This window comes from Sceloporus occidentalis, unplaced genomic scaffold (genome assembly GCF_023333645.1).
Source record: "Sceloporus occidentalis isolate IW3139 unplaced genomic scaffold, rSceOcc1.0.p SCAF_1, whole genome shotgun sequence".
NCBI lineage: Eukaryota > Metazoa > Chordata > Lepidosauria > Squamata > Phrynosomatidae > Sceloporus > Sceloporus occidentalis.
In genome coordinates, this window is record NW_028316981.1 from 15,578,833 (window position 1) to 15,602,788 (window position 23,956).

At 43.7% G+C, this 23,956-nt stretch overlaps 1 protein-coding gene across 7 annotated transcripts in view; it reads left to right on the plus strand.

The window, feature by feature from the left end:
• LOC149320926 (uncharacterized) overlaps window positions 1-23,956 on the plus strand; it is a 34,520-nt gene that overhangs the window by 2,662 nt on the left and 7,902 nt on the right. For 4 of the 7 annotated variants that reach the window (XM_089504219.1, XM_089504249.1, XM_089504212.1 and 1 more), the window contains 5 exons: window positions 613-764; window positions 13,060-15,011; window positions 16,496-16,621; window positions 20,717-20,794; window positions 22,233-22,346. In XM_089504219.1, coding sequence (XP_089360345.1) covers window positions 14,097-15,011; window positions 16,496-16,621; window positions 20,717-20,794; window positions 22,233-22,346 — 1,233 coding nt within the window. In that variant the 5' untranslated portion in view covers window positions 613-764; window positions 13,060-14,096. Of the gene's footprint in view, window positions 1-577; window positions 765-3,296; window positions 3,362-5,389; window positions 5,539-13,059; window positions 15,012-16,495; window positions 16,622-20,716; window positions 20,795-22,232; window positions 22,347-23,956 lie in introns of those variants that run through there. The other 3 variants (XM_089504235.1, XM_089504245.1, XM_089504242.1) reach the window with 3 other exon arrangements.

Sequence of the window (23,956 nt, forward strand, 5' to 3'; positions counted from 1 at the left end):
CAGAATATGGCAGCCAGGTTGGTCACAGGAACAGCAAGGAGTGACCATATAACAACAATATTGAAGTCACTCCACTGGCTGCCTATCAGTTTCCGGGCACAGTACAAGGTGTTGGTTATCACCTTTAAAGCCCTACATGGCTTGGGCCCAACCTATCTAAGGGATCGCCTGCTTCCATACAATCCGTCCCGTACACTCAGGTCCTCTGGGAGGAATTTACTACAGCCCTTAAAGACCAAGTTGACGGCGACCTCCCAGAGGACATTTTCTGCAACCGCTCCCAATTTATGGAATGGCCTGCCGGACGAGATCTGTCAAATTACCAATCTGAGAGTTTTCAAAAAGCCATTAAAATGGCTCTCTTCTGGCAGGCCTTCCTGGAATAAAATACTCAGCCACGAATAAGACTTCCCATTTATCGAACTCTGCCCATGGTTAGTATTTGGATTAATTGGATTTTAGCATGTTAGTTTTAATCTTGTTTTAAGGGGGGGGGTACTATGTATATATGGATGTATTTTAGCTTGTTGTACGCCGCTTTGATTGCCTGGCAAAAAGCGGAATAGAAATCAAAATTTTATTATTTTATTTTATTATTATCTTTAAATCCAGGAAACTTGGGGTGTGAGAACTGAGCAGGTCCTGGTTTACGTGGCTCAGGTCCAAAGCAACACAAGGTCAGGCGACGTGGCACAAGGAAAGGAAGAAAGATCCCCGCCCTGGGCAAGCAAGGCAGCGAAGGTAGCAAGGAAGCCAGGTGCCAGGTAAGTCAAGGCCTTAGTTAAGGCCCTGGAAAGGAGGCTGGTCCAGGGCGCCCCCTGGTGGCTGGCTATGGCAATGGTCCCAAGCATCCTGGCTCCCAGCAGCAGCAGCAGCAGCAGCAGCAGCAGCTTCCAGTTCCAGCCCTAACTTTTGCCTCCCTCCTCCTCCTTCTTCTTCTCTTCCCTGGAGGCCAGCTGGAGGTCCAGACAGAGGCGGGTTGGCCGAGGTGCCCTGGGATTAGCCCAGCCAAAGCCTTGGATTGCCAGCCATCACATGGTCCCTTTAAGTGGCTTGTTGTCTACAAACAGCTTGGAAAGGCAATTAGGAGTCAGGGAAGGGAAGGGAAGGGGGCTCTGAGGAGCCCTTTCAAGGCAAAGAAGAAGCCTCACTCTGCCTGGGAGGAGGAGGAGGATGGAGCTGGTCCTGGAGGCCAAGGAGAGAGGTAACAGCCTTACAAGAAGGAGGGGGGGAAGCTATGTTTGTGTCCCAAACACACACTGCAGAAATAATCCAGTTTGAGATTGCCTGGCTCAGTGCAGGGCAATCCTGGGGACTGGAGTTTTGTGAGACATTGGCCTCATGCTCACTACCTTTTAAACTGGATCATAAATTGGTTTGAACTCATTTAAATGACCCTGGTGTGCACTTGACCCGAATTGCTGAAGCATTTCGGGAAGGGGGCCATGTGCTAGAGCCATGTAACCTGCGTCTTTTTGGATAAATCAATTCTGCGCAAGTGTAAACCAGATGCAGATCGGAATCGATTGGAACTTGCCCTTTGGCCGGCTGGAGCGGGTCCATTTTGAATCGATTCATTTGTGAATGTGAACCACAAGTGGAAAATGCGACCGGGGCAAATGTAGTGTGAACCACGCTCCACTGCCAAACCGATCCATCGATTCGGTTTGCAAAGCGATTTGTTTGTTTGGGAATGCGGCCATTGAGCCTTCTCTGTCAGAGAACTCTGGTGCCACAATCAACTGCTATTCACAAGATTCCTTCGCAGTGAGCCAGGGCAGTTAAAGCGGTCTCAGACTGGTTGATTTCTGCAGCGTGTTTTGAACCAGAGAGAAGGATGCACTTTGGGAAGATTGGGGATGAATCTGGAGTCCTCAAGGGTTGTCTGAGAGAGGGAGAGTGTGATGAAGTGGAATCCAAGACCTGAGGGAGTTACTGTCTATCAGGTCTAGTGTTTATTTCATCTATAAAAATGTTGTTCTTGCTGTTTTATGCCCTTGAGTTGTTTCAAACTTAAGGTGACCCTAGCATGCGGATTTCTTGTCTTGGCAAGTTTTGTACGGAGAAGGCTTGCCATTGCCTTCGCCTGAAGCCGAGAGAGTGTGACTCGCCCAAGGCCACCCAGTGGGTTTTCACTGCTGAACTGGGAATTGCACTCTGGTCTCCAGAGTTGGAGTCCAACACTCAAATCACTACATCTCATTGGTTCATCTATAAAAAATACTGTCCACCCCCCCTACCCAGCATATGATTTTAAATACCTTTTGCCTGAGGAAGAAGCCAGTGGAGTTTTCAAAGCTTGCCATATATACATTGTGTATTTTGGTTGGCCTCAGAAAGGTATCACTGCTGGGTGGATTTTGGATGTTGTTGTACTTGGCAACCTGGCCAACACGGCTACCCCAAGTATGGCTATTGTTGTTGTTCTGTGCCTTCAAGTCATTTATAGCATCCCAGAGGCAAACCTATCATGGACAGGCTTCTTCAGAAGGAATTTGCCATTGCCATCCTCTGAAGCTGAGAGAGTATGACTTGCTCTGTGGGTTTGTCTTTATGGCTGTCCACAGGATCCTCAGCACTCTTCTCCAGCACCACATTTCCAATGAGTTGATTTTCTTCCTATCTTCTTAACTGTTCAGCTCTCACATCCATATATGGTCATTGGGAATTCAAAGGCTTATGTGCTTCTAACTTTTGTGTTCAGTTGCATATCTTTGCATTTTAGAATCTTTTCTAGTTCTTTGATTCTTAATCTTCTGATTTCCTGACTGCAGTCCCTGTTGCTATCAGTGTTTAATCCCAGGTATGAGAACTCTTTTACTATTTCTATTTCATCATTTTCTAGGTTGAATTTGTATAGTTTCTCTATTGTAATTATTTTTGTTTTCTTTATGTTCAACAGTAGGACTGCCTTTGCACTTTCTTCCTTAATCTTTCTTAGTAGTTGTTCCAGGTCTTTGAGGTTTTCTGCTGGTATAATGCTGTCATCTGTGTATCTTAGATTGTTGATATTCCTTCCTCCTATTTTCACTCCTCCTTCTTCTGTGTCCAAGCCTGCTTTCCATACAATATGTTCTGCATATAAGTTGAACAGATAGGTTGATAAGATGCAGCCTTGTTTGACTCCTTTGCTAAATGGGAACCATTCTGTTTCTCCATGTTCTGTTTTGACAGTAGCCTCTTGTCCTGAATATAGATTCCTCATCATCATATGTCTATAAGAATATGTCTATAAGGAAAATCAATATGCAATGGGATCCTGTAGCTCCTTTGAGACTAACTGGAAGAAAGAAGATGGCAGAATGAACTTTCCTAGACTTGTGCAGATGTAGCCCCGGGAGCTTATCACATGAAGGAGATTGTGAGTTTATCCCGTGAATATCCCAGAAAAATCGCATAATTATGCGAAACGATTTCAGACGACATTGCACAAAATCTGCCGTTAAAGTGATCACAAAGAAGCATTAACACACATCTTTTTACTTTTAGGATATCAGCAACAATGCATTTCTGATATCACTTTATTTGCGCAATTGAGTGTGATAATAATTTGTGCAATTACCATATATACTCGACTATAAGTCGAGAAATTTTTGCCTCAAAATGGCGTCCAAAATCATGGGTCGACTTATCTACAGGCCAATGCAGTACTTTGACCAAGCCTCTCCGCAGCCGGGCTACCACTGCAAGAGCTAGCCCAGCTGGGGAGACGCTGGCAAGGGTGACCGATTGCCCCACAGCCCTCCCTTGGCTCGTCTCCCTCCGACGGGAAAAGCCCAGCGAGGGAGACACTCGTGCGCCCTGCAGCCTCTCTTCAGCCAGGCTCTTTCCCCCGAGAAGCTGCCTGGCTGAGGAGAAGCTAGGGAGGGCAATCGCCTTCCCCCGAAGCCTCTCTTCGGTGAGGCCCCTTCCCTTGGAAAGGAGCCCCGCTGAAGGGACGCTGGGGAGGGCGATCGCCTTCCCCAGAAGACTCTGTTTGGCGAGGCTCTTTCCCAAGTGGGTGCACAATCACCCAAAAGCCTCTCCCTTGCTGAGCTTCTTTTGTGAGGAAAGCCCAGTAAGGGAGACAATGAGGAGAGCACACCCTCGACTTATCCACAGGTCATATGAAAATCCATATTTTTGGCCCCAAAAGTTGACCTCGACTTATACATGAGGTCGACTTGTACATGAGTATATACGGTACTTGCCATTTTCGCTTTGTTTGCAGGATGCTTTAAATGCACTTTCATCTCTCTTTAATGCCGAAATTAGCCCCAGTGTGATAAACTCCATAGAAAACCAGAGGAGGCAGGGGAGCCAGGACCTCATTGTTGTTGGAAACTGTGTGTCTGTCTGTGCATGTGCATATGCATGTTTTGGGGGTGTTTGTTTTTTGTTCCCTTCCTAAGGAAGCAGACTCCTGTGTCTTAACAGACAGTAGTTGGTCAGGTTTAGCTTTTCCCCTTGGATTGGTGAGGTGAAGAGGACGGCATCACTAGATGAACTCCCGCCTGTCACAGTCACACAAAAGCATTGAGTGAATGAGACAGTGGCAGTTCTAGTCCAAGGATGGGAAGCTGTTGCCTGTGAGCTGCTTTCGGACTGCAGCTCCCATAACGGTTGGCTCTACCGGCTAAGACTGATAGGAACTGTAGGCCAAACAAAAGTGCATGAAATAAGATGCTTGAGACTGAGTCTGGGTTTTACAAGACTGGGTACTCATTTATTCATTACGTCAATCATAACATTAACTCTGTGCCTCCTTTGTGGAAAGATGTTATTACTCACTAACTACAGGTCCTTTTGTAAAGGGAAGGTGCATCTTTTCTTCTACTCTTTCTTGTTGTTGCTGTGTGCCTTCAAGTGGTTTCCGACATAAGACAACCTTAAGACAACCCTATCATGGGGTTTTCTGGGGCTGAGAGTGTGTGACTCTCCCAAGGTCGCCAAGTAGGTTTCCATGTCTGAACAGGGAAGCAAACCTTGGTCTCCAGAGTCGTAGACCAACACTCAAACACCTACACCACCCTGGCTCTCTTCTACTTTTGAATGCATGTGGAATTGTCACTCTTTCTCTTACCTGACTTGTTTACAGTGTAAATGTTTGTTTTCTTCTTTTTATTGACAAATCATTATAAAAACAAATAAGTGGGCCAGTGTTGCTGGCCCCTAATGGCACAAGATGGGAGCCAAAGCAACCCAAGGGCTCTATGCAGGTAGAGAGGAGCCTGCTTAGGGCAAGAAGAGACTCCTTGTACTGCTAGAAAAGCACCTGGCTGGGATCCCTGAGTGGGAGTCCCTCCCTCTTCTTTTCCCATAAACTGGAAGGTGGGGCTTGTGGCTCCAGTATCTGCCAGGTGTGCTACCTTAATCTCTCTGCCCTTTGCTCTGGGTGGAGTGAGGGAAGGAGGAAGGCAGGTAGAGGAGACTGAGGCACTGCTGTGGCCTGGGGTATAGGTTTCTCTGTGTAATCTTTGCTGTGCGGCTGCATAGGGTTAAGGTGTGCTGCAGGAGTCACTTGCAATGTGTTGGGAGCTGCCTGGAGGTTTGTGACAGGTAAGTGCCTTGTCTCCCTTTTGGCTTCTCTGAGATCTCTTCAAAGGCCTCCCTGGAGAAAGAACCTCCTAGCTTAGGACTCTCCCTGGAGTTAGAGGGAAATTACAGTGCTCCTGGCCTGGAGTAAGATGGTTACTTGTTGGAACCATTTGGTTGTTGAGAGCTTTGTTGGAATCATCTGGTTGTTGAGAGCCAGCATGGTGTAGTGGTTTGGGTGTCAGACTACAACTCTCTGGATACCATGATTCGAATCCTGACTCGGCCATGGAACCCACTGTGTGACCTTGGGCAAGTTACATGCTCTCAGCCTCAGAGGAAGGCCATGGCAAACCTCCTGTAAACATATCTTGCCAGGAAAACCCCATGAGCCTTCAGGTTGTCATAAGTCAAAAATGACTTGAAGGCACACAACAACAACAAGATGGTTAGGGTCATGCAGCAGTTCCAAAAACAGTCTTCCCTTTTGCTCATACCTGGCCATTTCCTTCAGGTCTGAGGAAGGGGTGCCCTTTTGGGTATCGTTCATCTCCCCACACCACACACATGGTTCCTAGCTGACATGACCAAAGCCAGGGCTTCAGTGAGTGGGGGTAGCTACACTGTAGAAGTAATGTAGTTTGACACTTGTCATGGCTCCAACCTACAGAATCCTGGGATGTGGCAAAGAAGGCTAAAGACATTGTAAAACTACAAATGTTAGGATTACATAGGCTGAAGCTACAGCACTTACAGTGGTGGCAAACTGCATTATTTCTACAGTGTAGATGCACCCTGGGAGACCAACACTCCAATTTCTTCTTCACTATTTCTGCAGCTGGAGTACAGGGCTGGAATGAGTGGGGAACACTGCCAACCCTTGGGAGAAGTGGAGTCTTCACGCATGCTCTCCCCAAGAGCTTTCTTCTCTTGACAGTGGCACAGTACAAGGAGCATGCCCATAACTCTGTATAGGAGCATGCATGTGGTACCAGCAGCAATGTGGGGCTCCTGGACACTTAGGGCCCAAACATACAGGCCAAAATAAATCTGCTTCATTCCACTTTGGAAGTGTGCTGTTTAAATGACACATGTGTCCTAAGAAGCCAGAAGCCACACCAAAGCCATGCTTCAGTCCTAAGGACTAAAGTGCAGCTTTGGCACAGCTTCTGGCCTCTTAAGATGTGTGTGTCATTTAAACAGCATACATTCAAAATGACCCGAAGCAGCTTTATTTTGGCTTGTCTGTTCAGGCCCTAAGATCCCTGGAGCATTTGCTCCAAGATAATCTGTCCTTTGGCTAGTGGGGAAAGGACACAGCAGTGTGGGAGCAGCATTTCCTTTGCATCAAAGCTGGTTTAAGATGTTTTGCTTGCTAAGAAGTGGATAGCACAGACACATTAAGATGGCCAAATTATTCTTGTTTTTTGCATGTGAGGGAGAAAATCCTCCAAGTGCTTTCCTTTTTCCTGATAGCAAAAACTCAGCAGCAATAATAAGCTAATAACAATTTACTGCCTTTTTGTGCCACTAAAATTCTGCTGCCTGAAGTGGCTGCCTCATTCTGCCAAATGTTAGGACTGGTCTGGCATTTTGTGTGCAGGAAGCCCCAGGTTTGAATCCTAGTGTCTCTAGTTAACAGGCTCAGGAAAGACGACGAAGACGCACCTAGGCTAGTTCAGTCAGAGGAAGGAATTCCAGGTTAAATGGATCAGTGGTGAGACATCTTTCTAGGTCAGTAATGACAGATCTGGGCAAGGCCTGGAAATGAAGGCAACATTCTGGAAAGGTGTGTCTTCTTCATGGTTTTGGTTTACAAGAGAAGAAAAATCACAGGAGAGCCCTGCAACAACTTTAAAAGATTTTATGTATTTTACAAACTGAGCATCAGTTTTTATGAACCAGAAGAATTTACTCTGGAGTTTATCACACCAGGGCTATAATTTTGGGATTAAAGAGATATTAAAGTGCATTTAAAGCATTATGCAAATAAAATGAAAATGGCGAGTAATTGCACGAATGATTACCACATGCAATTGTGCAGATAAAGTAATATCAGAAATGCATTGTCACTGAAATCCCGAAAGTAAAAAGATGCATGTTATGCTTCTTTGTGACCACTTTAATGGTGGGGTTTGTGTGATGTCGTTTTATGTAATTATGCAATTTTTCTGGGATACTCACGGGATAAACTCCTCTGTCAAGATGCTCATCTGAAGAAAAAGAAGCTGACCTGCCCAAAATTGATATCCTGAAAAACCAAATTATCTCTTTTGGGGCCGGGATAAGGTTAACATTCATCTTTGTTGGTGTTGTTTCTTTTAAAAGAAGCTCAAGATTGGGATCCATCTGGGATGAACAATCGGATCTATATCTTTGCTGGGTGCAGGTGTTGCTAGGAGCATGGAGATTACTTCTCTCCCTCTCTTTGTTGATCTCCTCTCCTTTTCTGCCTCTGACAAATCAATCACCATCTGCCCCATTTCTTCCTGGCCACCTTTTGAGCTTCTTGATCCAGAGAGACAGGGTACAATTGGGCATTATTATTATTATTATTATTATTATCCAGCATTATGGCCTCCAGAGTCCACCTTCTGCCCTCTGGATTTATGGCATCTATTCCATCTGTCACGCTGGAAAGCGGGACACAGGGAGGGTTCCCTCCAAGATCCTAGTATTTCTCCTGCATAGGGGGAAGCAAAACATCAAACTTTCTCTTTATAAGCCTTTATATATTAATTCTATACTATTCAGTTAAGAAAAATCTGCAGCAAAATGTTACAGGGTGCTAGCCACTCAATCAATAATGTCTTTTTTGCACTGTATTAATTTTATACAGTGGCTCCTTGGTATCCTCTGGAGTTTGGTTCCAGCTTCCAGGATCCCCCATGGATACCAAAATCCGTGGATGGTCAAGTCCCATTATATACAATGGCATAGTAAAGTGGTGTCCCATTTATAGAACGGCAAAATCAAAGTTTGCTTTTTGTTTTCTTCTAATATTTTCAAGCCGTGGATGGTTGGCTCTTTGAATATGGAGGGCCAGTTGTAATCTTTTCCCAGGCTAGAATCTTTTTTAGTAAAGGCAAATGAAAAACTAATTTCACTGAAAATTAAGTCAACATTATAAGCCCGTATTTTTTTAAAGTGAGGGATGTGACTCAGCCCCAGCATTTTAACAGAGATATCACTGTCATCTTCAGTGTTTCTGAATAATTACCACCCAGGGAGATCTGGCTTCCTTGGTCTTTGAGAGGCTAAGCAAATATGTTTTGCTTTTATGCCGTGGATTAAAGCAGTGTATACTCTGTACACACTGCTGTCAGAAGTCATGGCTGTGCAGCAGGAAAAAGTCCAGATTGAACTAGTTTCAAGCTGTGTAACCCTATATACCTGCTTATCTGGGATAAGTCCTATTAAATTCAATCAGACTAATTTCTGATTAGAATCATAGAGTTGGAAGAATTAGATGTGAGTTTGGTGGCATTGTCAGTGATCAGAATAAATTGAGCCAATGTGTAGTGGTTTGCGTGTTGGACTACAGCTCTGGAGACCAGGGTTCAAATCCCCATTGAATCATGAAAAGGTTGAGGCAAGCCATATGCTCTCAGAGGGAGGAAAAGGCCTTCCTCTGGACAAATCATACCACAAAAATTCTGTGATAGGGTCACCATAAATAGGAAACAACTTGAAGGCACAAAACAAGATCTTTTCTCCCTGACCTCTAGAGTCCTTTTCTTCAAGTTATAATTCTTTAGTTCAAGAACCAGCAGGACTGGAAACATGGTTTTTTTCTTTTTTAAAAGAACTTGAGGAATGGAAAAACCTCATGTGTCACGTTCTAAGTGTAAAGTCGCAATGCTGTGCTTGCAGAGCAAACCTGTAGAACATGCTTTGCCTGGAGTTGAGGCAAGAGGGAATTTCGCCCAAGAAAATTAATCTGCTGAGGTCTGTGGTGTTTCTAGTGGTTTTTTTTACTCACAGAGTAGTAGGTGTGTATTTATAAAGGGTATTCCTTGCCCTGCGGGTATTCCTGGTGTGCTGTGTCTGGGCAAATGCTCATCTCTTTTTCTGGCAGGTAATAATCTTGATATGTGTTATGATATGAAATATTACTGGAGAATCCAGAAGGAACTGCATTGAGAAACCATCAGACATTTCTTTTGCAATGTCTTGCCAAACAGTGAAAGTTCTCAAAGTCTGACACAGCACATAAACCGCAGACAAAACTTTACAGTCAGCTCCCCCATATCCACTGATTCTGTATCCATGGATTCAGCCATCCACAGATTTTTTTTTAAATTCCCAAAAGTAAATTGATTTTGCCATCTTATATAAGAGAACATAAATTAATTCATAAAGGAAAGCCTTCCTGATAATGACTTGTTTTTACTCCATGTTGCTTGATCTATATAATTCAAGCCTTTTCTGCATCCTGCCTCCCCTTTCTCTCCAAAAGTTTGCTTTCGGTGTTTTGCTGTCGTTTGTCTGAGAAGCAAGCATCCATGTAGCTTCTCAGGTTCAGGGTGGTTCATTCAAACACACAAGAGTCAGCATTAGGGACTCTTGTACAAAGTACATTCTTTTGTCTGTCTTCATTCCTGTTTCTGGTGCATTTCTTGCAACAATACATGTACATTTTATTTTTTAACCTTACCAGAGCATCCTCCATATCATGTTTTATACCTGAAGTTCCTGTTGCACTGGGACATGCTGCTCTCTGCTTAATATAAATACCAATATTTCCTACAGTGACAAAGGTGGCTTTACAATGGGTTTAGTTTACATTGGGTGGATTTGAGTGATGCCATTAAGCATGATACATTAAGCATCAACCACAGCTGTACCAAGTATGTAATTCAAATTAAAATTATTTTTGTGGTTTTTTTAGGCTGTGTGGTCATGTTCTGGAAGAGTTTATTCCTGACATTTCACCAGTAGCTGTGGATGGCATTTTTAGAAAATGCTGGCACAAACATTTAGACAACTTCAACAGGAAAGAAGAAATCCTTAAAGTAAACAAAGTTTGGCAACCAGTCCTGAAAAACACCAAAATCAAGACCCAGTATGTGCAAATGAATTCCACCCAAGGATAGGGGTTTTCCCAGCAGATAATGGATTACTACTTAAATAGACACCCTGAGCCCTTGCTATTCAACAATAGACTAACACAGAGATTAAAGTGTAAATCACTTCCTCTCAACCAAAGATCACACAGTGTGTGTGTGTGTGTGTGTGTGTGTGTGTGTGTGTATATATCCCACTCACTTTCATGCCAGCATTCTTTAAAGAAATGTCAGGAATAAACTCTTCCAGAGCATGGCCACATAGTCTGGAAAAAAACACAAAAAACTGTGGATGCCAGCCGTGAAAGCCTTTGACTTGGCATCAAATTAAAATGTCAAGTTAAACAAAGGAGAGTGGGAAACACACACACACACACACACACACACACACACACACACACTTACTTTTCCAGTCAGCACTCTTGCCCTGAGGACTGGAGAACAGGGGCCTTGAGATATAGCAGTCTGTTGTTGTTGTTGTTGTTGTTGTTGTTGTGTGTATGTCTTTAAGTCGTTATGATTTTTGGCAACCCTAAGGTGAACCTATCATGGGGTTTTCTTGGTGAGGCTTGTTCAGAGTGGGTTTGCCATTGCCTTCACCTGAGGATGAGAGCATGTGAATTGCCCAAAGCCACCCAGAGGGTTTCATGACTGAGCAGAGAATCGAACCCTGGTCTCCAGAGTCATCGTCTAGCATTCAAACCAGTACACCATGCTGGCAGCCCTACCCTCTATATAATGCAGGGTATGGAGGCTGAGCCACAAACCTATGTTTTTAATTTTAAAAAAGAAAATCTCAGACTCCTTTGGGTGACACAAGAAATCTGTTATTGCTTGAATTAACTCCTGAACTTAGAACATTGCATTTCATTATCATGTCCCAAGTCCATATTTGAAATCCTGCCTCATGAAGTACAGATCCAGCCCTACCATTAGCTAGAACATAGTGGTTCCCAACCACTGGTCCTCCAGAAGATTTGGACTTCAGCTCCCATAATTCCTGACTGTTGGCCAAATTGGCTGGGGCTTCTGGGAACTGAAGACATGGAGGACCAAAGGTTGGGAACCACAAGGGGGAAGAAGTGTGGTAGGACCAAGGACCACTCCCTGGGATGCTCTGGTGCCTGAGGACTGTGCTTATTTGTTTATTTGCTTATTTCTGTTAGCTAAATTTCGACAACATTTAAATGTATATCTACCACTGAGGGTTAAATTTGTTAAATTGATTCTAAATTCTAAACTGAAACAACAGTAAGTGAATACATTAACATTAATTATCTGAATCAACTCCCTGATTAACTGTGATTAGCTTGAATATTTTATATTTAATTTAACCAGTTTGATTACTTGGAACTACGCACTCGCTGTCAGATGCAGGATAAGGATCTGAGAGACTTCTGCAAATAGCTGGAACGCCATGGTTGTGATTTTGTTCTCTAGTGACGATTGGATAGTCCTCAGAAAGGAGATTGAGGGAAGCAATATGTGGCCTATGGTATGGACCACACTCTGTTTCCTAGGTTAGACTGAGGTACCTTTTTGGGTGTCACTAATCTTGACTCAGGCTTGGAAGCCCACTGGGTGACCTTAGGCAAATCACACTCTCTCATCATCAGAAGATGGCAATGGCAAACCTCCTCTGAAGAAACACACCAAGAAAACCCTATGATAGGTTCACTACCTTAGGGCCACCATAAGTCAGAAATTACTTGAAGGCACGCAATAACAACAAACTGAAGGTTATTAGGTGATGATGATGACAACTTTAACTGAAATTTCTGCCATGTTATTGTGGGGTTTTCTGCTAGAGGTACCCAAACAACCTGATTGGCCTTATCTACTACAGGTTAAGTCCTTCTTACCTGGAATTCTAAAATCTGAAAAATTCCAAATTCCCAAATCGACCACATGGACAGCTGAGATAGGTTCAGTGTCCACAAACTGTGTTTTGTGCACAAAATGATTAAAAATATTGAGTATAAAATTACTTTTGGGCTACGTCTGTTGATCATCTCCATGGAAAGGCGGGGTAAAAATAAAAATTATTATTATTATTATTATTATTATTATTATTATTATTATTATTATTATATATTTGGGTCCCATCTCCAAGCTGTTTCGTTATGTGCATGCTAAAACGTTTCTGATCCCAAGCATTTTGGGTAAGAGAAACTCAGTATATACTATGGCTTTGGGGTGACTTTGTTACTCTGTTTCATGTAGCAAAATGGTTTGGCCCAGTTCTTTCATTGGAGACACTCTTCCTAGCTTGGTAATAAGTTCTAGAGACTCATTAACCAATATAGCCAAAGTTCATGCCGTTAAGTACTATTGCTTCTCAGGAATTCTTAAGAAAACCAAGAGTAACCTTTTACCAGCAGGTCAAAGTTTTTGTCCACCTATCCCACCGTTTATTTATGTCAACCTTTTCTTGCAAAAACCCACATCTTTACTGGACTAATTTTTCCCATTTTTATAGGAATTAATCAAGAACAAGAAAGCTGTGGAATCTAGAGGAAAAAGAAGATACCCAGCCTTTCAACTGATTATAGCTAACTAGCCCTGTGAACTTCCCTCGACTGAAAAGACTTCAAATAGAGGACCCAGAGTCTAATACACCTACTCCGTAACTCATAAAATTGCTCTGCTTGTGCCATATTGCTAACAGGAAGGGGATAGTTAAAATACAGAAATCTTGAGGTTTTAGATTTCTGGGACCTTAAGTATTACAGGACTCTTACTGAGTCATATTTGAATTAAAACCAGATATCAGGTGTCTAGATACAAATACAGGATTGGATTCCCATTTAATACTAATAGTAAGAATGAAAATTAAGTTTAGTTATCAAATCTTTAATCTTGCACAATAGATACTTTGAGATTCAGTTGGTTGTCAGAAAAGGGATATTTGTAGCTCTCTAGAACTGGAGGGGGGAAAGCACTGTTATGCACTGGATTGCTGTCTAGATACTGTTGTAGTCTCTAGATTGTGAATGTCATCCTAATCCGGTCACAGAATCAGGGTGTTTTTTTTCCTGGTAGCGATTCTGAGTACTTGAATATTTATAATCTATTCTTAGAAACAACCAGGAGTTGTCCATAATAAATTTTGTTCTAGTGGAAATCAGAAGTCTAGAAATTGATTTGGACTAGGCTAGGGTCTGGAAGGACCAGATTAACAAATCAAATTGAAATTGATTTAGAGAGATCCATATATTTATCCAAAAAATGAATGCTAGGCACTAGGATCTGGAGAGGGGATCAGAACCCTATAATAGTGAAGCGAGAGATCCTGATAATTTCTGAGGATCCAGAAAATAACATCCAGAAATGGCTCATTCTTAGACTGACTCAGTAGTTGAATACAGTGACCCTTGAATACAGTCAAGGCACTCCTTTAGGACTGAAGAAGTTGTAGACCTTTTAGTAATTTATAACTACCCAGAACTAGATCAGGACATCAGAAATTGGAGAGAAACTACAAGATTCCCTTTTTTCCTCCTTGCCTCTGTATTCATGGATAGCCCTAACAATTTCTGCCGCCTCTGTGGCGCAGTGCTACGTGGGAACCATCGGCGATGGATATTCAGCCGCAGCAGTGGTAGCTCACGCCCTGATCTGTTAGTGGTGCTGTCTTATGTCCTTGATCGAGAGCCACCTCAGCGTGGGGATGGACGTGGAGAATTTCTTTGTGGAAAATGTGCCCAGGCCTTGGGCCGTGTGTACCGCTTCGACACTGTCATCTCCCGGGTTCAAGCACTCTCCATTGACCGACTCCAGCGCCTCCTTTCAGAGAAGGACCAACTGGCCCGCTCCCTGCGCCACATCCATGCACGGCAGTTCCCAGATGACAAGGATTCGGTGTTCTACACAGGCCAAGAGATATCAGCCAGCATAGCAGATTTGCCGCATGTTCGGTACCAGCGTCTCTTGCAGGATGACATGGCCCTCTCTGAATATGAGTGCTGGGCAAATGACACAGACAGCAGTCAACCAGGAACGCCTTGCCGGAATCGACAGTGTCACAGCTGCCATGGTCTGCGGGTCGAAGACTCTGATTATGAGTGGGTGTGCCGGACCCCAAGAAAGCTGGGGGTATTGTCTCCCATATTTCCCCTGTGCCGGGATAAATCCCAGAGCATGCCCACAGTCCACCACATGAGCTCCCAGGCCTCTCTGAGGTCACAGAGCTTGGGGGAGGCTGAGTCATGTTCGATGCTGTCATTGGATACCTTGCCAGAGCCGGATCTGACCTGGGAGGCTCTGAGGGCCCTGAGAGGCATTGGAAGGAAGCGGCTGAGAATACCTGCAGGCAGCAAGATCCCAGTGCTAGCAGGGAATAGGCATGCATCTCCAGCCCAGAGGGAGAGTCCATTGGGAGAGGAGGCATATGAAGAAATGGTGGATGAGTTTCTGCCCCTGGAAGCAAAGGTGAGAGACAGTGAGGAGCATGGAGAAGTGAGGTCCTTGCTGAACAGTTCTGCTCAACCACTAGCCTTCCTTTTCTGTTCATATTCCCTTTGAATTGGCCCTGCAGATCAGGCTACTGGTAAAGCCAGAGAAGGAGGGGACTAGTTTGTTTTTCTGTGCCTTCAAGTTATTTCCAACGTATGGTGACCCTAAGGCGTGTATTATTTTGCAAGATTTGTTCGGAGGAAGTTTACCTTTCACCTTCCTCCAAGGCTGAGAGAGTGTGACTAGCCCAAAGTCACCCAGTGGGTTTCCATGGCCAAGTGAGGATTTGAACCCTGGTCTCCAGAGTCATAGTCCATCACTCAAACCACTACTCCATGCTGGCCCTTCATATTACACCCTCAAATTCAGCTTAGATTCAGAAAAAGCAAAGGAGCCAAGGGCATTTTTATAAAACAAACAAAGAAACACCCGCAATCCTCTTCATAGCTCAGGCTTGTTATGTTCTAGGGCAAGACGGGGAATGTAGATATTGGGCTGCAATTCCCATGAGTCCTAGTCTGCACTATCTGAGGTGAGAGATGATGGGAAATGCTACCAAAAATAATCTAGAAGGGTATATGGTCCCTGTTCCATACCTAGGGGCTGACAACATCACCCCTGATTTTGTTACCATTACAGTGATCCTGTGTTACATTTGTCCAGATAAAATTGAGAAGCAGAGGGCAGACTTGCAAACTTCAGCAGAAGCAGAAGGCTGGGTCTGTGATGGAGAGTGAGGAGTGCAGTAGGGATAAAGCAGAACTTGGTTGTAACTACTTAGAAATAACTAGTAACTTGTCATTTTATTGTGCAATAACAAATGTACAGTATATATGTAACATTACGGTTGTAACTTAACAAGTGATGGCTTTACTCCTTTTACAGTGAAACTACAACATTTTAGCTGCTTGTTTAATTAAGGGAGTATAGCTTGCACTAAATAATGTCATGAGTAAAGTGCTGGTGGGGGAAGAATATCACATCAAGTCCTGTTCCAAGATGGAGAATTAAAAAAAAAATTTTTTTTAAGTGACTGTAGTAGTGTCTTGTGTGAAACAGCAAAGTAAAGTAAATTGTAGCTATAAAGAAAACTGATTATTGAGGTAAAGGGATGGAACTATTGCTCTGATTACTTTTGGAAACATATATTCCTAAATTTGGGGTCATCTGAACCCACCCATCCCTGACCACTCAGAGTAGAACCTGAGGGAGATGCCAGTGGATTATGATGGGGTGAACTGCAAAAGCAGTGGCCAAGCAAAGAATAATTCTTGCCCCTCTTGATTTCTTCTGGCCCTTATTCTGAGATATTACTCCTTCCCAAGAGGCCCAAAGGAAGCTAAATCCATGGAATCTATAAATCCAGGCTGTCAGATCTTTGCCAGACAAAATCTGCCTATGAACCCAAGAATACTGCCTTCCAGTTTAAGGTCCTCTCTAACCTGTTTTCCTTTCTAAAGCTCCACGCTCAGAGGACCCTACACCAGGACCTCCAAGGGGCTTTTGACAACTTGAAGGAACGTCTCAAGGCAGCTGAAGAGGAGCTTGGGAGCTTTCAGGAGAAGGGAAAAGAGGCTGCATGTCAGGTAGAGAGTCATTTTGCTTTGGTCTTGTTAGCTGTTGTAAAAAATGAGGGAACTTTAGGCCTATTGGCCTGATCTGGGTTGTGGAGGATCATCATCTGACCTGCCCATGCTAGTTAGGAAGGGGGGGACTTGGAGTCCAAAAAAAGCAACTTTTTCAAGCTTTGGGTATGGGTGCCTGGAAAGGGATTGTGGGGGAGCCAGTGGCCTGCCCTGCCCCCTCCCATCCAGTCTTGTTTTATGGCCCATTGGCCAGCCACTGGACACTGCTGAGCACCAGGTGTGCAGCTGGGCAAGTGACGCAGTGAGAGAGGACAGAATGGGTATGCACTGCCGCTCCTCCTCCAGTACCTTGGCTTCATTGTCTGAGCAAGTCAAGGCCCCAGAGGAGGTGGAAAAGGGTGCATGCACATTCGCCCCCTTCTCCATTACCTTGGTTCTCTTGCCCAAGTGAGCTATGGCACTGGAGAAGGTAGGAGGGGCACGTGCACTTCTCCAATGCCTTGTCTGTCTTGTCTGAGTGAACCACAGCACCAGAAAAAGCAGGAGGGCTGTGTGTACACTAGTATCCTTCTCTGTTGCTTTCTCTAGTCCAAGCGAGCCACAGTACTGGAGAAGGCGGGAGGGGCAGGAGGAGGCCCTGAGTAGGTGTCATTCACAGGATGGCCGGAGGAGCAATCCATGACCATTGGGTTGTTCCCACATGGCAACTGCATGTGCAGGAGTAAAATTCTTTTGACTGTTATAGCCCTTAAACTCCTTCCCTCCTCTGCAATTTTTTATTATCCTGCATTCTGACCAGATGCGTTTGCCTCTTCCTATGAGGTGTCACCCAGTGTGGTTGACGCTGCCTGCACCCCGCTAGCGATGCCAATGCATAGGAAAATGCTGAATGAGGACGGGAAGCAGCATGCTAAGCACTTCACCTGCCCCACACCCTCTCCAGAGGGAAAGTAAGGGGTGGGGCAATACTCTTCAAGCTGCTCCCTTTTTGGGGGGAACTTTTTCTGTGGCTGGGATTCATTTCCCCAGGTGACAAAATACCAGACACAGTGCAGACTGCTTCACAGTTCAGTCAATGGTTGCAGGAACACCAAACAGCACTTTGTGTCAGGAATGAATGCTGTGATATCATTTGCTGTGCGGAGGTTGGTGAGAAGTAGTCTGCCATCCAAATATTCAAATCCACTTTTAAATATGGAAAACAGCCCTGCTGTGTCTTGAAACCTCATGGACTTCAGGGCAGCATCTGAGTCTGAAGAAACAGAAAACAACTAACTTTGCATGTAATTCTTCTGGCTTCAGGGAGGATGATTCAGGTCCTGAGTGCTTCCTGTAGCTCCACGTCCAGCTGAAAAAGTCACCTGGGGTTGTTTGCATGAGCCAAATAAAATGTCCTCCTCCCATCCTCTTGGCGGGGATCTGAATAAGACACAGCCTAATCCCTGGTTCTGGTGCAAACCATCCAAACTACATCTGGACAGTTTAGCACCAAACCTTCCATATATCCCCCTTAAAATGTTTTTTTAAAAATTCACATTTTGCTCCAGATCTTCCTGGAAAATCTGGAGCCCTCAGTTGTGAAACCAGGTAGCTGTTTATAACATGTCCTGCTGTGGTGCCCACAGCCACTGCCACGAGTTGCTTGCACATGTGAATAGCTCAGCTGCCTGGCATCACAACAGAGGGCCCCAGGTAATGGGATGACATCAGGGTAACTCTGGGGCAAGAATACTCCAGGCTGCTTCCAGAGTACTCTGGCCTGTGCAGACCTGGCCCTTGTCACAGAGGTTTTCTTACTTTTCCAGCAGTATGGAATGGTAATCATGAGGTCCTCTTAATGTTATTAGATTGCAACTCTCAGCATTCTTCAATTTTAGCTATGTTGGCCAGGGCTGCTGGGAGTTGCAGTATCCCAGCATTGGGAAGGCCTCACGATTTTCACCCCTGCTAACCAAAGGGTGGGGAATTGAGCCAGAGGGCTGAATTAAATGTCAAAGAAGTGCTCAGGCTGCGTTCCAGCAGTTGACAAGGCCAGAGACAAAAGGGTGGAGTCAAATAATATTAGTATAGTTTAGATTAAAGCTTTTTCTGCCAGTAACCAAGCCTTAGCAGAAGTCTTGAAGCCTTTTAGTTTGCATGGTGTCTGTAGAGAGCAGGGACTGGGTGTTGTGGGAAGGTAGGGTCAACCAGTGAGAACCTACAGAGCCAGGTTTGGCCTCAGGAGCTGAGCTTTCCTCACTTTTCCACATGCAAACAAGGCAAGGTATAGACAGTGGGCCCTTGGTATCTGCTGGGGTTTGGTTCCAGGACCCCCTGTAGATACCAAAATCCATGGATGCTCAAGTCCCATTAAATACAATGGCATAATAAGATCATGTTCATTATATACAATGGCAACATTAAGGTTTGCTTTTTGGAATTAATATATATTTAAAATATTTTCAAACTGTGGGTGCTTCAATCCATGGATAAATAATTCTGTGGTTATTGAGGGCTGATTGTAGAGGGAATTTTGGCTGTGGCTGATTTCCAGCATTTTGGTCTTACGTTTTTGGCAAGCTGCACTTTTCAAAATTCTCTTGCAATACAGGGCTTTTAAAAGCATTGGTATCTTCTCTCTAGGCTGGCTCTGCCATTAGAGAGAATGAGGCAGTTCTCTGAAAATGCCAGCCACAGCTGCTGGCAAAATGTCAGGAATAAACACTTCCAGAACATGGCCACATAGTCTGAACCCCCCCCCCCCCCAAAAAAAAAAAAAACAACCTATGGATGCCATCTGTGAAAGCCTTCAACTTCACATTGAGACAATTACTGTGGAGTAATGGCAACACCTCCCTGGGGTTGTTCTTCCTGAATTCTAGAATGCTCTTTCCTTGTTCTTGAGCTGGTGCCCTGGACACAGTGATACATCCATATTCCCAATCTGTCATAGACAGGTCTACTTATTTAGGTCTTTTGCTTCCTCCCTACTTACCTGTTGAACTCATGTGTAGCTTCTTTAGGGAAGTGTCTTTGCACTATTTCTCAGAGGGTGCATCTACACTGTAGTTTGATGCCATTTTAAGTGCTACAGCTCTGTCTTGAGAACCAGCATGGTGTAGTGGCTTGAGTGCTAGATGATGAGCCTGGAGATCCAGGTTCAATTCATCGCTTGACCATGGAAACCCCTTGGGTGAGTCACACACTCACAGCCCCAGAAAATCCCATGATAGGTTCACTTTAGGGTCACCATAAGTCTGAAACAACTTGAAGGTACACAACAGTAACAAGCTCCATCCTATGAAATCCTGGGATTTACAAGGTCTTTAGCCTTCACTGCCCAAAAGTCCTGGTGCCTAATAAAACTACAGATCCTAGAATTCTGTAGGATGGAGCTATGGCAGTTAAAGTAGCGTCAAACTGCATTATATTTTTATAGTGTAGCTGTCTGAAGGGCAGCAGCTTTGTGAGGATCACTTCCAGTTTACTCCCATGCATAAATAGCAGTTTCAGAGATAGTTGTCAGCATGTTTAGTGTAATAATTCTCTTGAAACTGCTTTCTTATCCTTCAGTGGATTTCCTGAGACAATAAACATATTTCTTTTTTACCTTACTTATATGTATTGTGAGAATTTACTCCAGTTTTTACCATAAGCTCACAATCTATTGTACTCGGTTATCCCAAATATGAAAAGCTGTGGGCCCTTGGTATCTGCTGGGGTTTGGTTCCAGGACCAAAATCAGTGGATGTTCAAGTCCCATTAAAGACAGTGGATAATAAAATGGTAATCCCTTATATAAAATGGCAAAATCAAGGTTTACTTATTGGAATTTATAATTTTTTTGAACTTTTAAAAGCTATGAATGCTTAAATCTGTGCATAAAAACATCTGTGGATATGGAGGGCCAACTGTAGTCTTATACCTAAGAGGAACCTGCAATACAAGGGAAGAGCTCAGGAGGAACAGCCCAAGGGACATCTGTTTCCCAACATCTGCTGGCTGAAGCAATTGCCTCACTCTGCTGAACTGAGCAGAACTTGTTCTTGCCTCAAAGGGGACAAAATATAATCTTATTTTCATTGTCCTTCCTTCCCCACCTTCTCTCTCCCATAGGAGAAGACAGCAGGTAGCCAAGAGCATCTCATCCATCAGCTGACAAGATGCCTACAGAGCAAGGAGAAGGTGTTACAGGTGAGTTCAGGTTGAGGAGAAATAGCTGGCATTTCAGGCCATAAGTGCCCACTTCTCATGTTTCATTAATTCCTTTCTCCCAAGTGCATGAAAGGAATGAATAAGTAATCAGAGGTAAAGAAGATAGACCCACGATTGCTGCTTTTGAAAGGATTCCTATAACGGTTGAATGAGACAAAAATCCAACAGGACACTTTTTTCTTTACTGACATGTAAATATGATGCCAAACCAGTGGGTTTGTTGCTGCTCAGAAGAAACAAGGAGGCCGAGATTCAAATCCTCATTCCTCCTGGGAGTTTGCTGGATTCCCCTTTGGCTTAACGTACTATATGCTTTCAGCCTGATCTACCCCAGCAGTTTTGCTGTGAGGATGAAATGGCGGTGCATGGAAAGAATGTTTAACTTTTTATTCACCAATTTATATTTATATTTATATTGACTTTAAACATTAATTTTTCACATTTACATCAAACCTCCTCTCTTAAACTCCCTTCATTGTTCATTCACGCATTCCCAATCATCACTTATCTTTACCCTTCCCTATTGTCATTTATTCATATTCTACATCTTTCTGTGTATTCATAAAAATGTACATCTATACAGAAAGTAAGAGCCAGTGTGGCATAGTGGCTTGAGTGTTGGACTAGGATTCTGGAGACCAGGATTTGAATACTGGCTTGGCTATTTAAACCTACTGGATGAATTTGGGCAGGTCACACACTCTCAGCCTCAGAGGATGGCAATGGCAATCCCCTCAAAGAAACTTGCCAAGAAAACTCCATGATAAATTAGCCTTAGAGTCACCATAAATCAGAAATTATTTGAAGGCACACAACAGCAACAGTACACAAAGTATCTTCTTTTAACTAACACCAGGTATCTTAATCTACTATCTCCATATTTCCCTATCTCATTTTGTAATATTGTATCAGATCTTTCCACTATTCTTCAGATTTTGTCATTGAGTTTTCTTAGATTAGTAAAGTTCATTTGTCCAATTGCATTCCATCAAAAAACTTTGTTAACTTATCTTCAATCTTTGGTATAATTTCCATCTTCACATTCTTTGCATATTTTATTCTGGCAGCTGCTATCATATATAAAATAATTTCCCTATGTTTCTCTTCTAATTTCTTGTCTGCTATATTTAGCGAGCACATCTCAAGCTTCATTTCAATTCTAACTTTACATGCAAATAATTTTATATGCTCCCTGGTTGCAGGTTGAGATTTTTAAAAAAGTAATATAGAGAAGATAATAAATAAGAGCAGAGTTGGAGGGGAGCAGGTGCCTCATTCCCACATGGCAAGAGAAGTGGTTATGTGAAAGGGAGGGAAGGGAAGTAAGAGGATCTGGGTTCTTCAGCATGAAGGTCATCCATCCATCCATCCATCCATCCATCCATCCATCCATCCATCTCCTTTTTCTCTCCCCTAGGACTATCTGGTGATTTTGCAGTCTCTTGGTTCTCCAGGGACCAAGCCTTCTGTGTTGGAAGTCTTAGTCAAACAAATGGCCCAGCGCCTGAAAGACAGAGACCAGGCTTTAGAGGTGAGTAAGATTAGTACCTAGCCATTTGGGGGCAGTTAATCATCCTTGGCTGTTTGGGGTCAGGGAACTGGGAACCAAGATCCCTTGGGTAGCTCAGTAATACAGCATGAGTTTGGAAAAGTTATTTTTTAGAACTAAATCTCTGAATTTCGCAGGCAGTATGGTGAATCTAGGAATTATAGTAATTTTTCCAAGGTCTGGACATAGCATAGCATATGATTTACCTTCAGAAGGCTCCAGTTGCCTCTTTCTACTTAATGATAAGGCTGGTACTAGTTTTAAAAAAACTTTATAGTGGGAAGATCCCCACTCTTAAGAGAAAGTGCCACCTGAGATGAACAGTTGTGTCCACGTATAGAAGAATGAATCTTGCCTCAAAACTAGCAATTGGTAAGAAATACTGGTGTAAAATGCTGGCTCTCCCTTTGGCAGTTCCACTAGGGATGCTCCCAAGGAAAGTCCAAAATACAGTGAGTGGAGTTGATTTGTGCCATTCAACTGGAGCAGCTCTTCTGTAAAGCTAATGGGGTTTGATTGCACATTCATGACCAAACCAGCCCAAAATACTTTGGATGTCAACAAGGATTGAGCTATCATGGTGTAGTGGTTTGAATGTTGGACTAGGACTCTGGGAAGCTAGTGTTCGAATCCTCACTTGGCTATGGAAACACACTAGGCAACCTTAGGCAAGTCACACCCTCATAGCCTCAGATGAAGGCAAGGGCAAAACTCTTCTGAACAAATTCTGTTGAGAAACCCACTTGATAGATCTTAGGGTCATCATAAGTCACAAAATGACTGAAGGTACCTAATAGCAAGCTCATATTATTATATCTGCCTGGGGGTGTATGTGTCATTTTCTGTTCTGTTTATCTCAACTATTTGTGCTTTGTAAATAAAGCATAATAATGATAATAATAATAATAGTGAGATTTGCAACTAAATTCAGAAGAGATAAGGAAGCTTGAGGGGGGTGGCATTTAATGTCCTAATCTCTGCTCGTGAAAAGATTCTGGCAGTTCACCCTTGCAGTGCTCTGACTCCACTATACCACTTTCTACCCAAGGTGAATCATCATTTCACATGCAGTGATGAACTAGACTAGTGGCTTAATCTGCCTTCAACCTTTGTTCCCCATAGAGAGTCACCCATCGCTGCTGTGGCCAGAAGGCAACTGGAGGTGTTGAATAGTGCAAAGGACACATACAGATCTGCCCTCACAAGAGAGGAGCACCTGGACAACTCAGGAGAGACTGCTAGCTAGTCTTGGCTGGGGAGGGCTGCCATAACTGTTGCCCATAGAATCATAGTACTTTATCACACAGGGGTAAATTGGGGGGAAATCAGGGATTTAAAAGGCATTTTCCCAGGAAATTTGTGTGATTGCAGGAAAGATTTCTCCACACATCGCTATTAATAGGACTTACCCAGGGAAGAACCAGGAATTCTCCAGCAACAAATCATTTATGGGCCTGTGATCGTGCAAATGTCCTGGGAAAATGCCTTTTTAAACCCCACAATTTCCCCTGTGTGATAAAGTTCATAGAGCTGGAAAGACCTCAAGGGCCATCCAATCCAGCCCCCTTCTGCCATGCAGGAATACACAATCA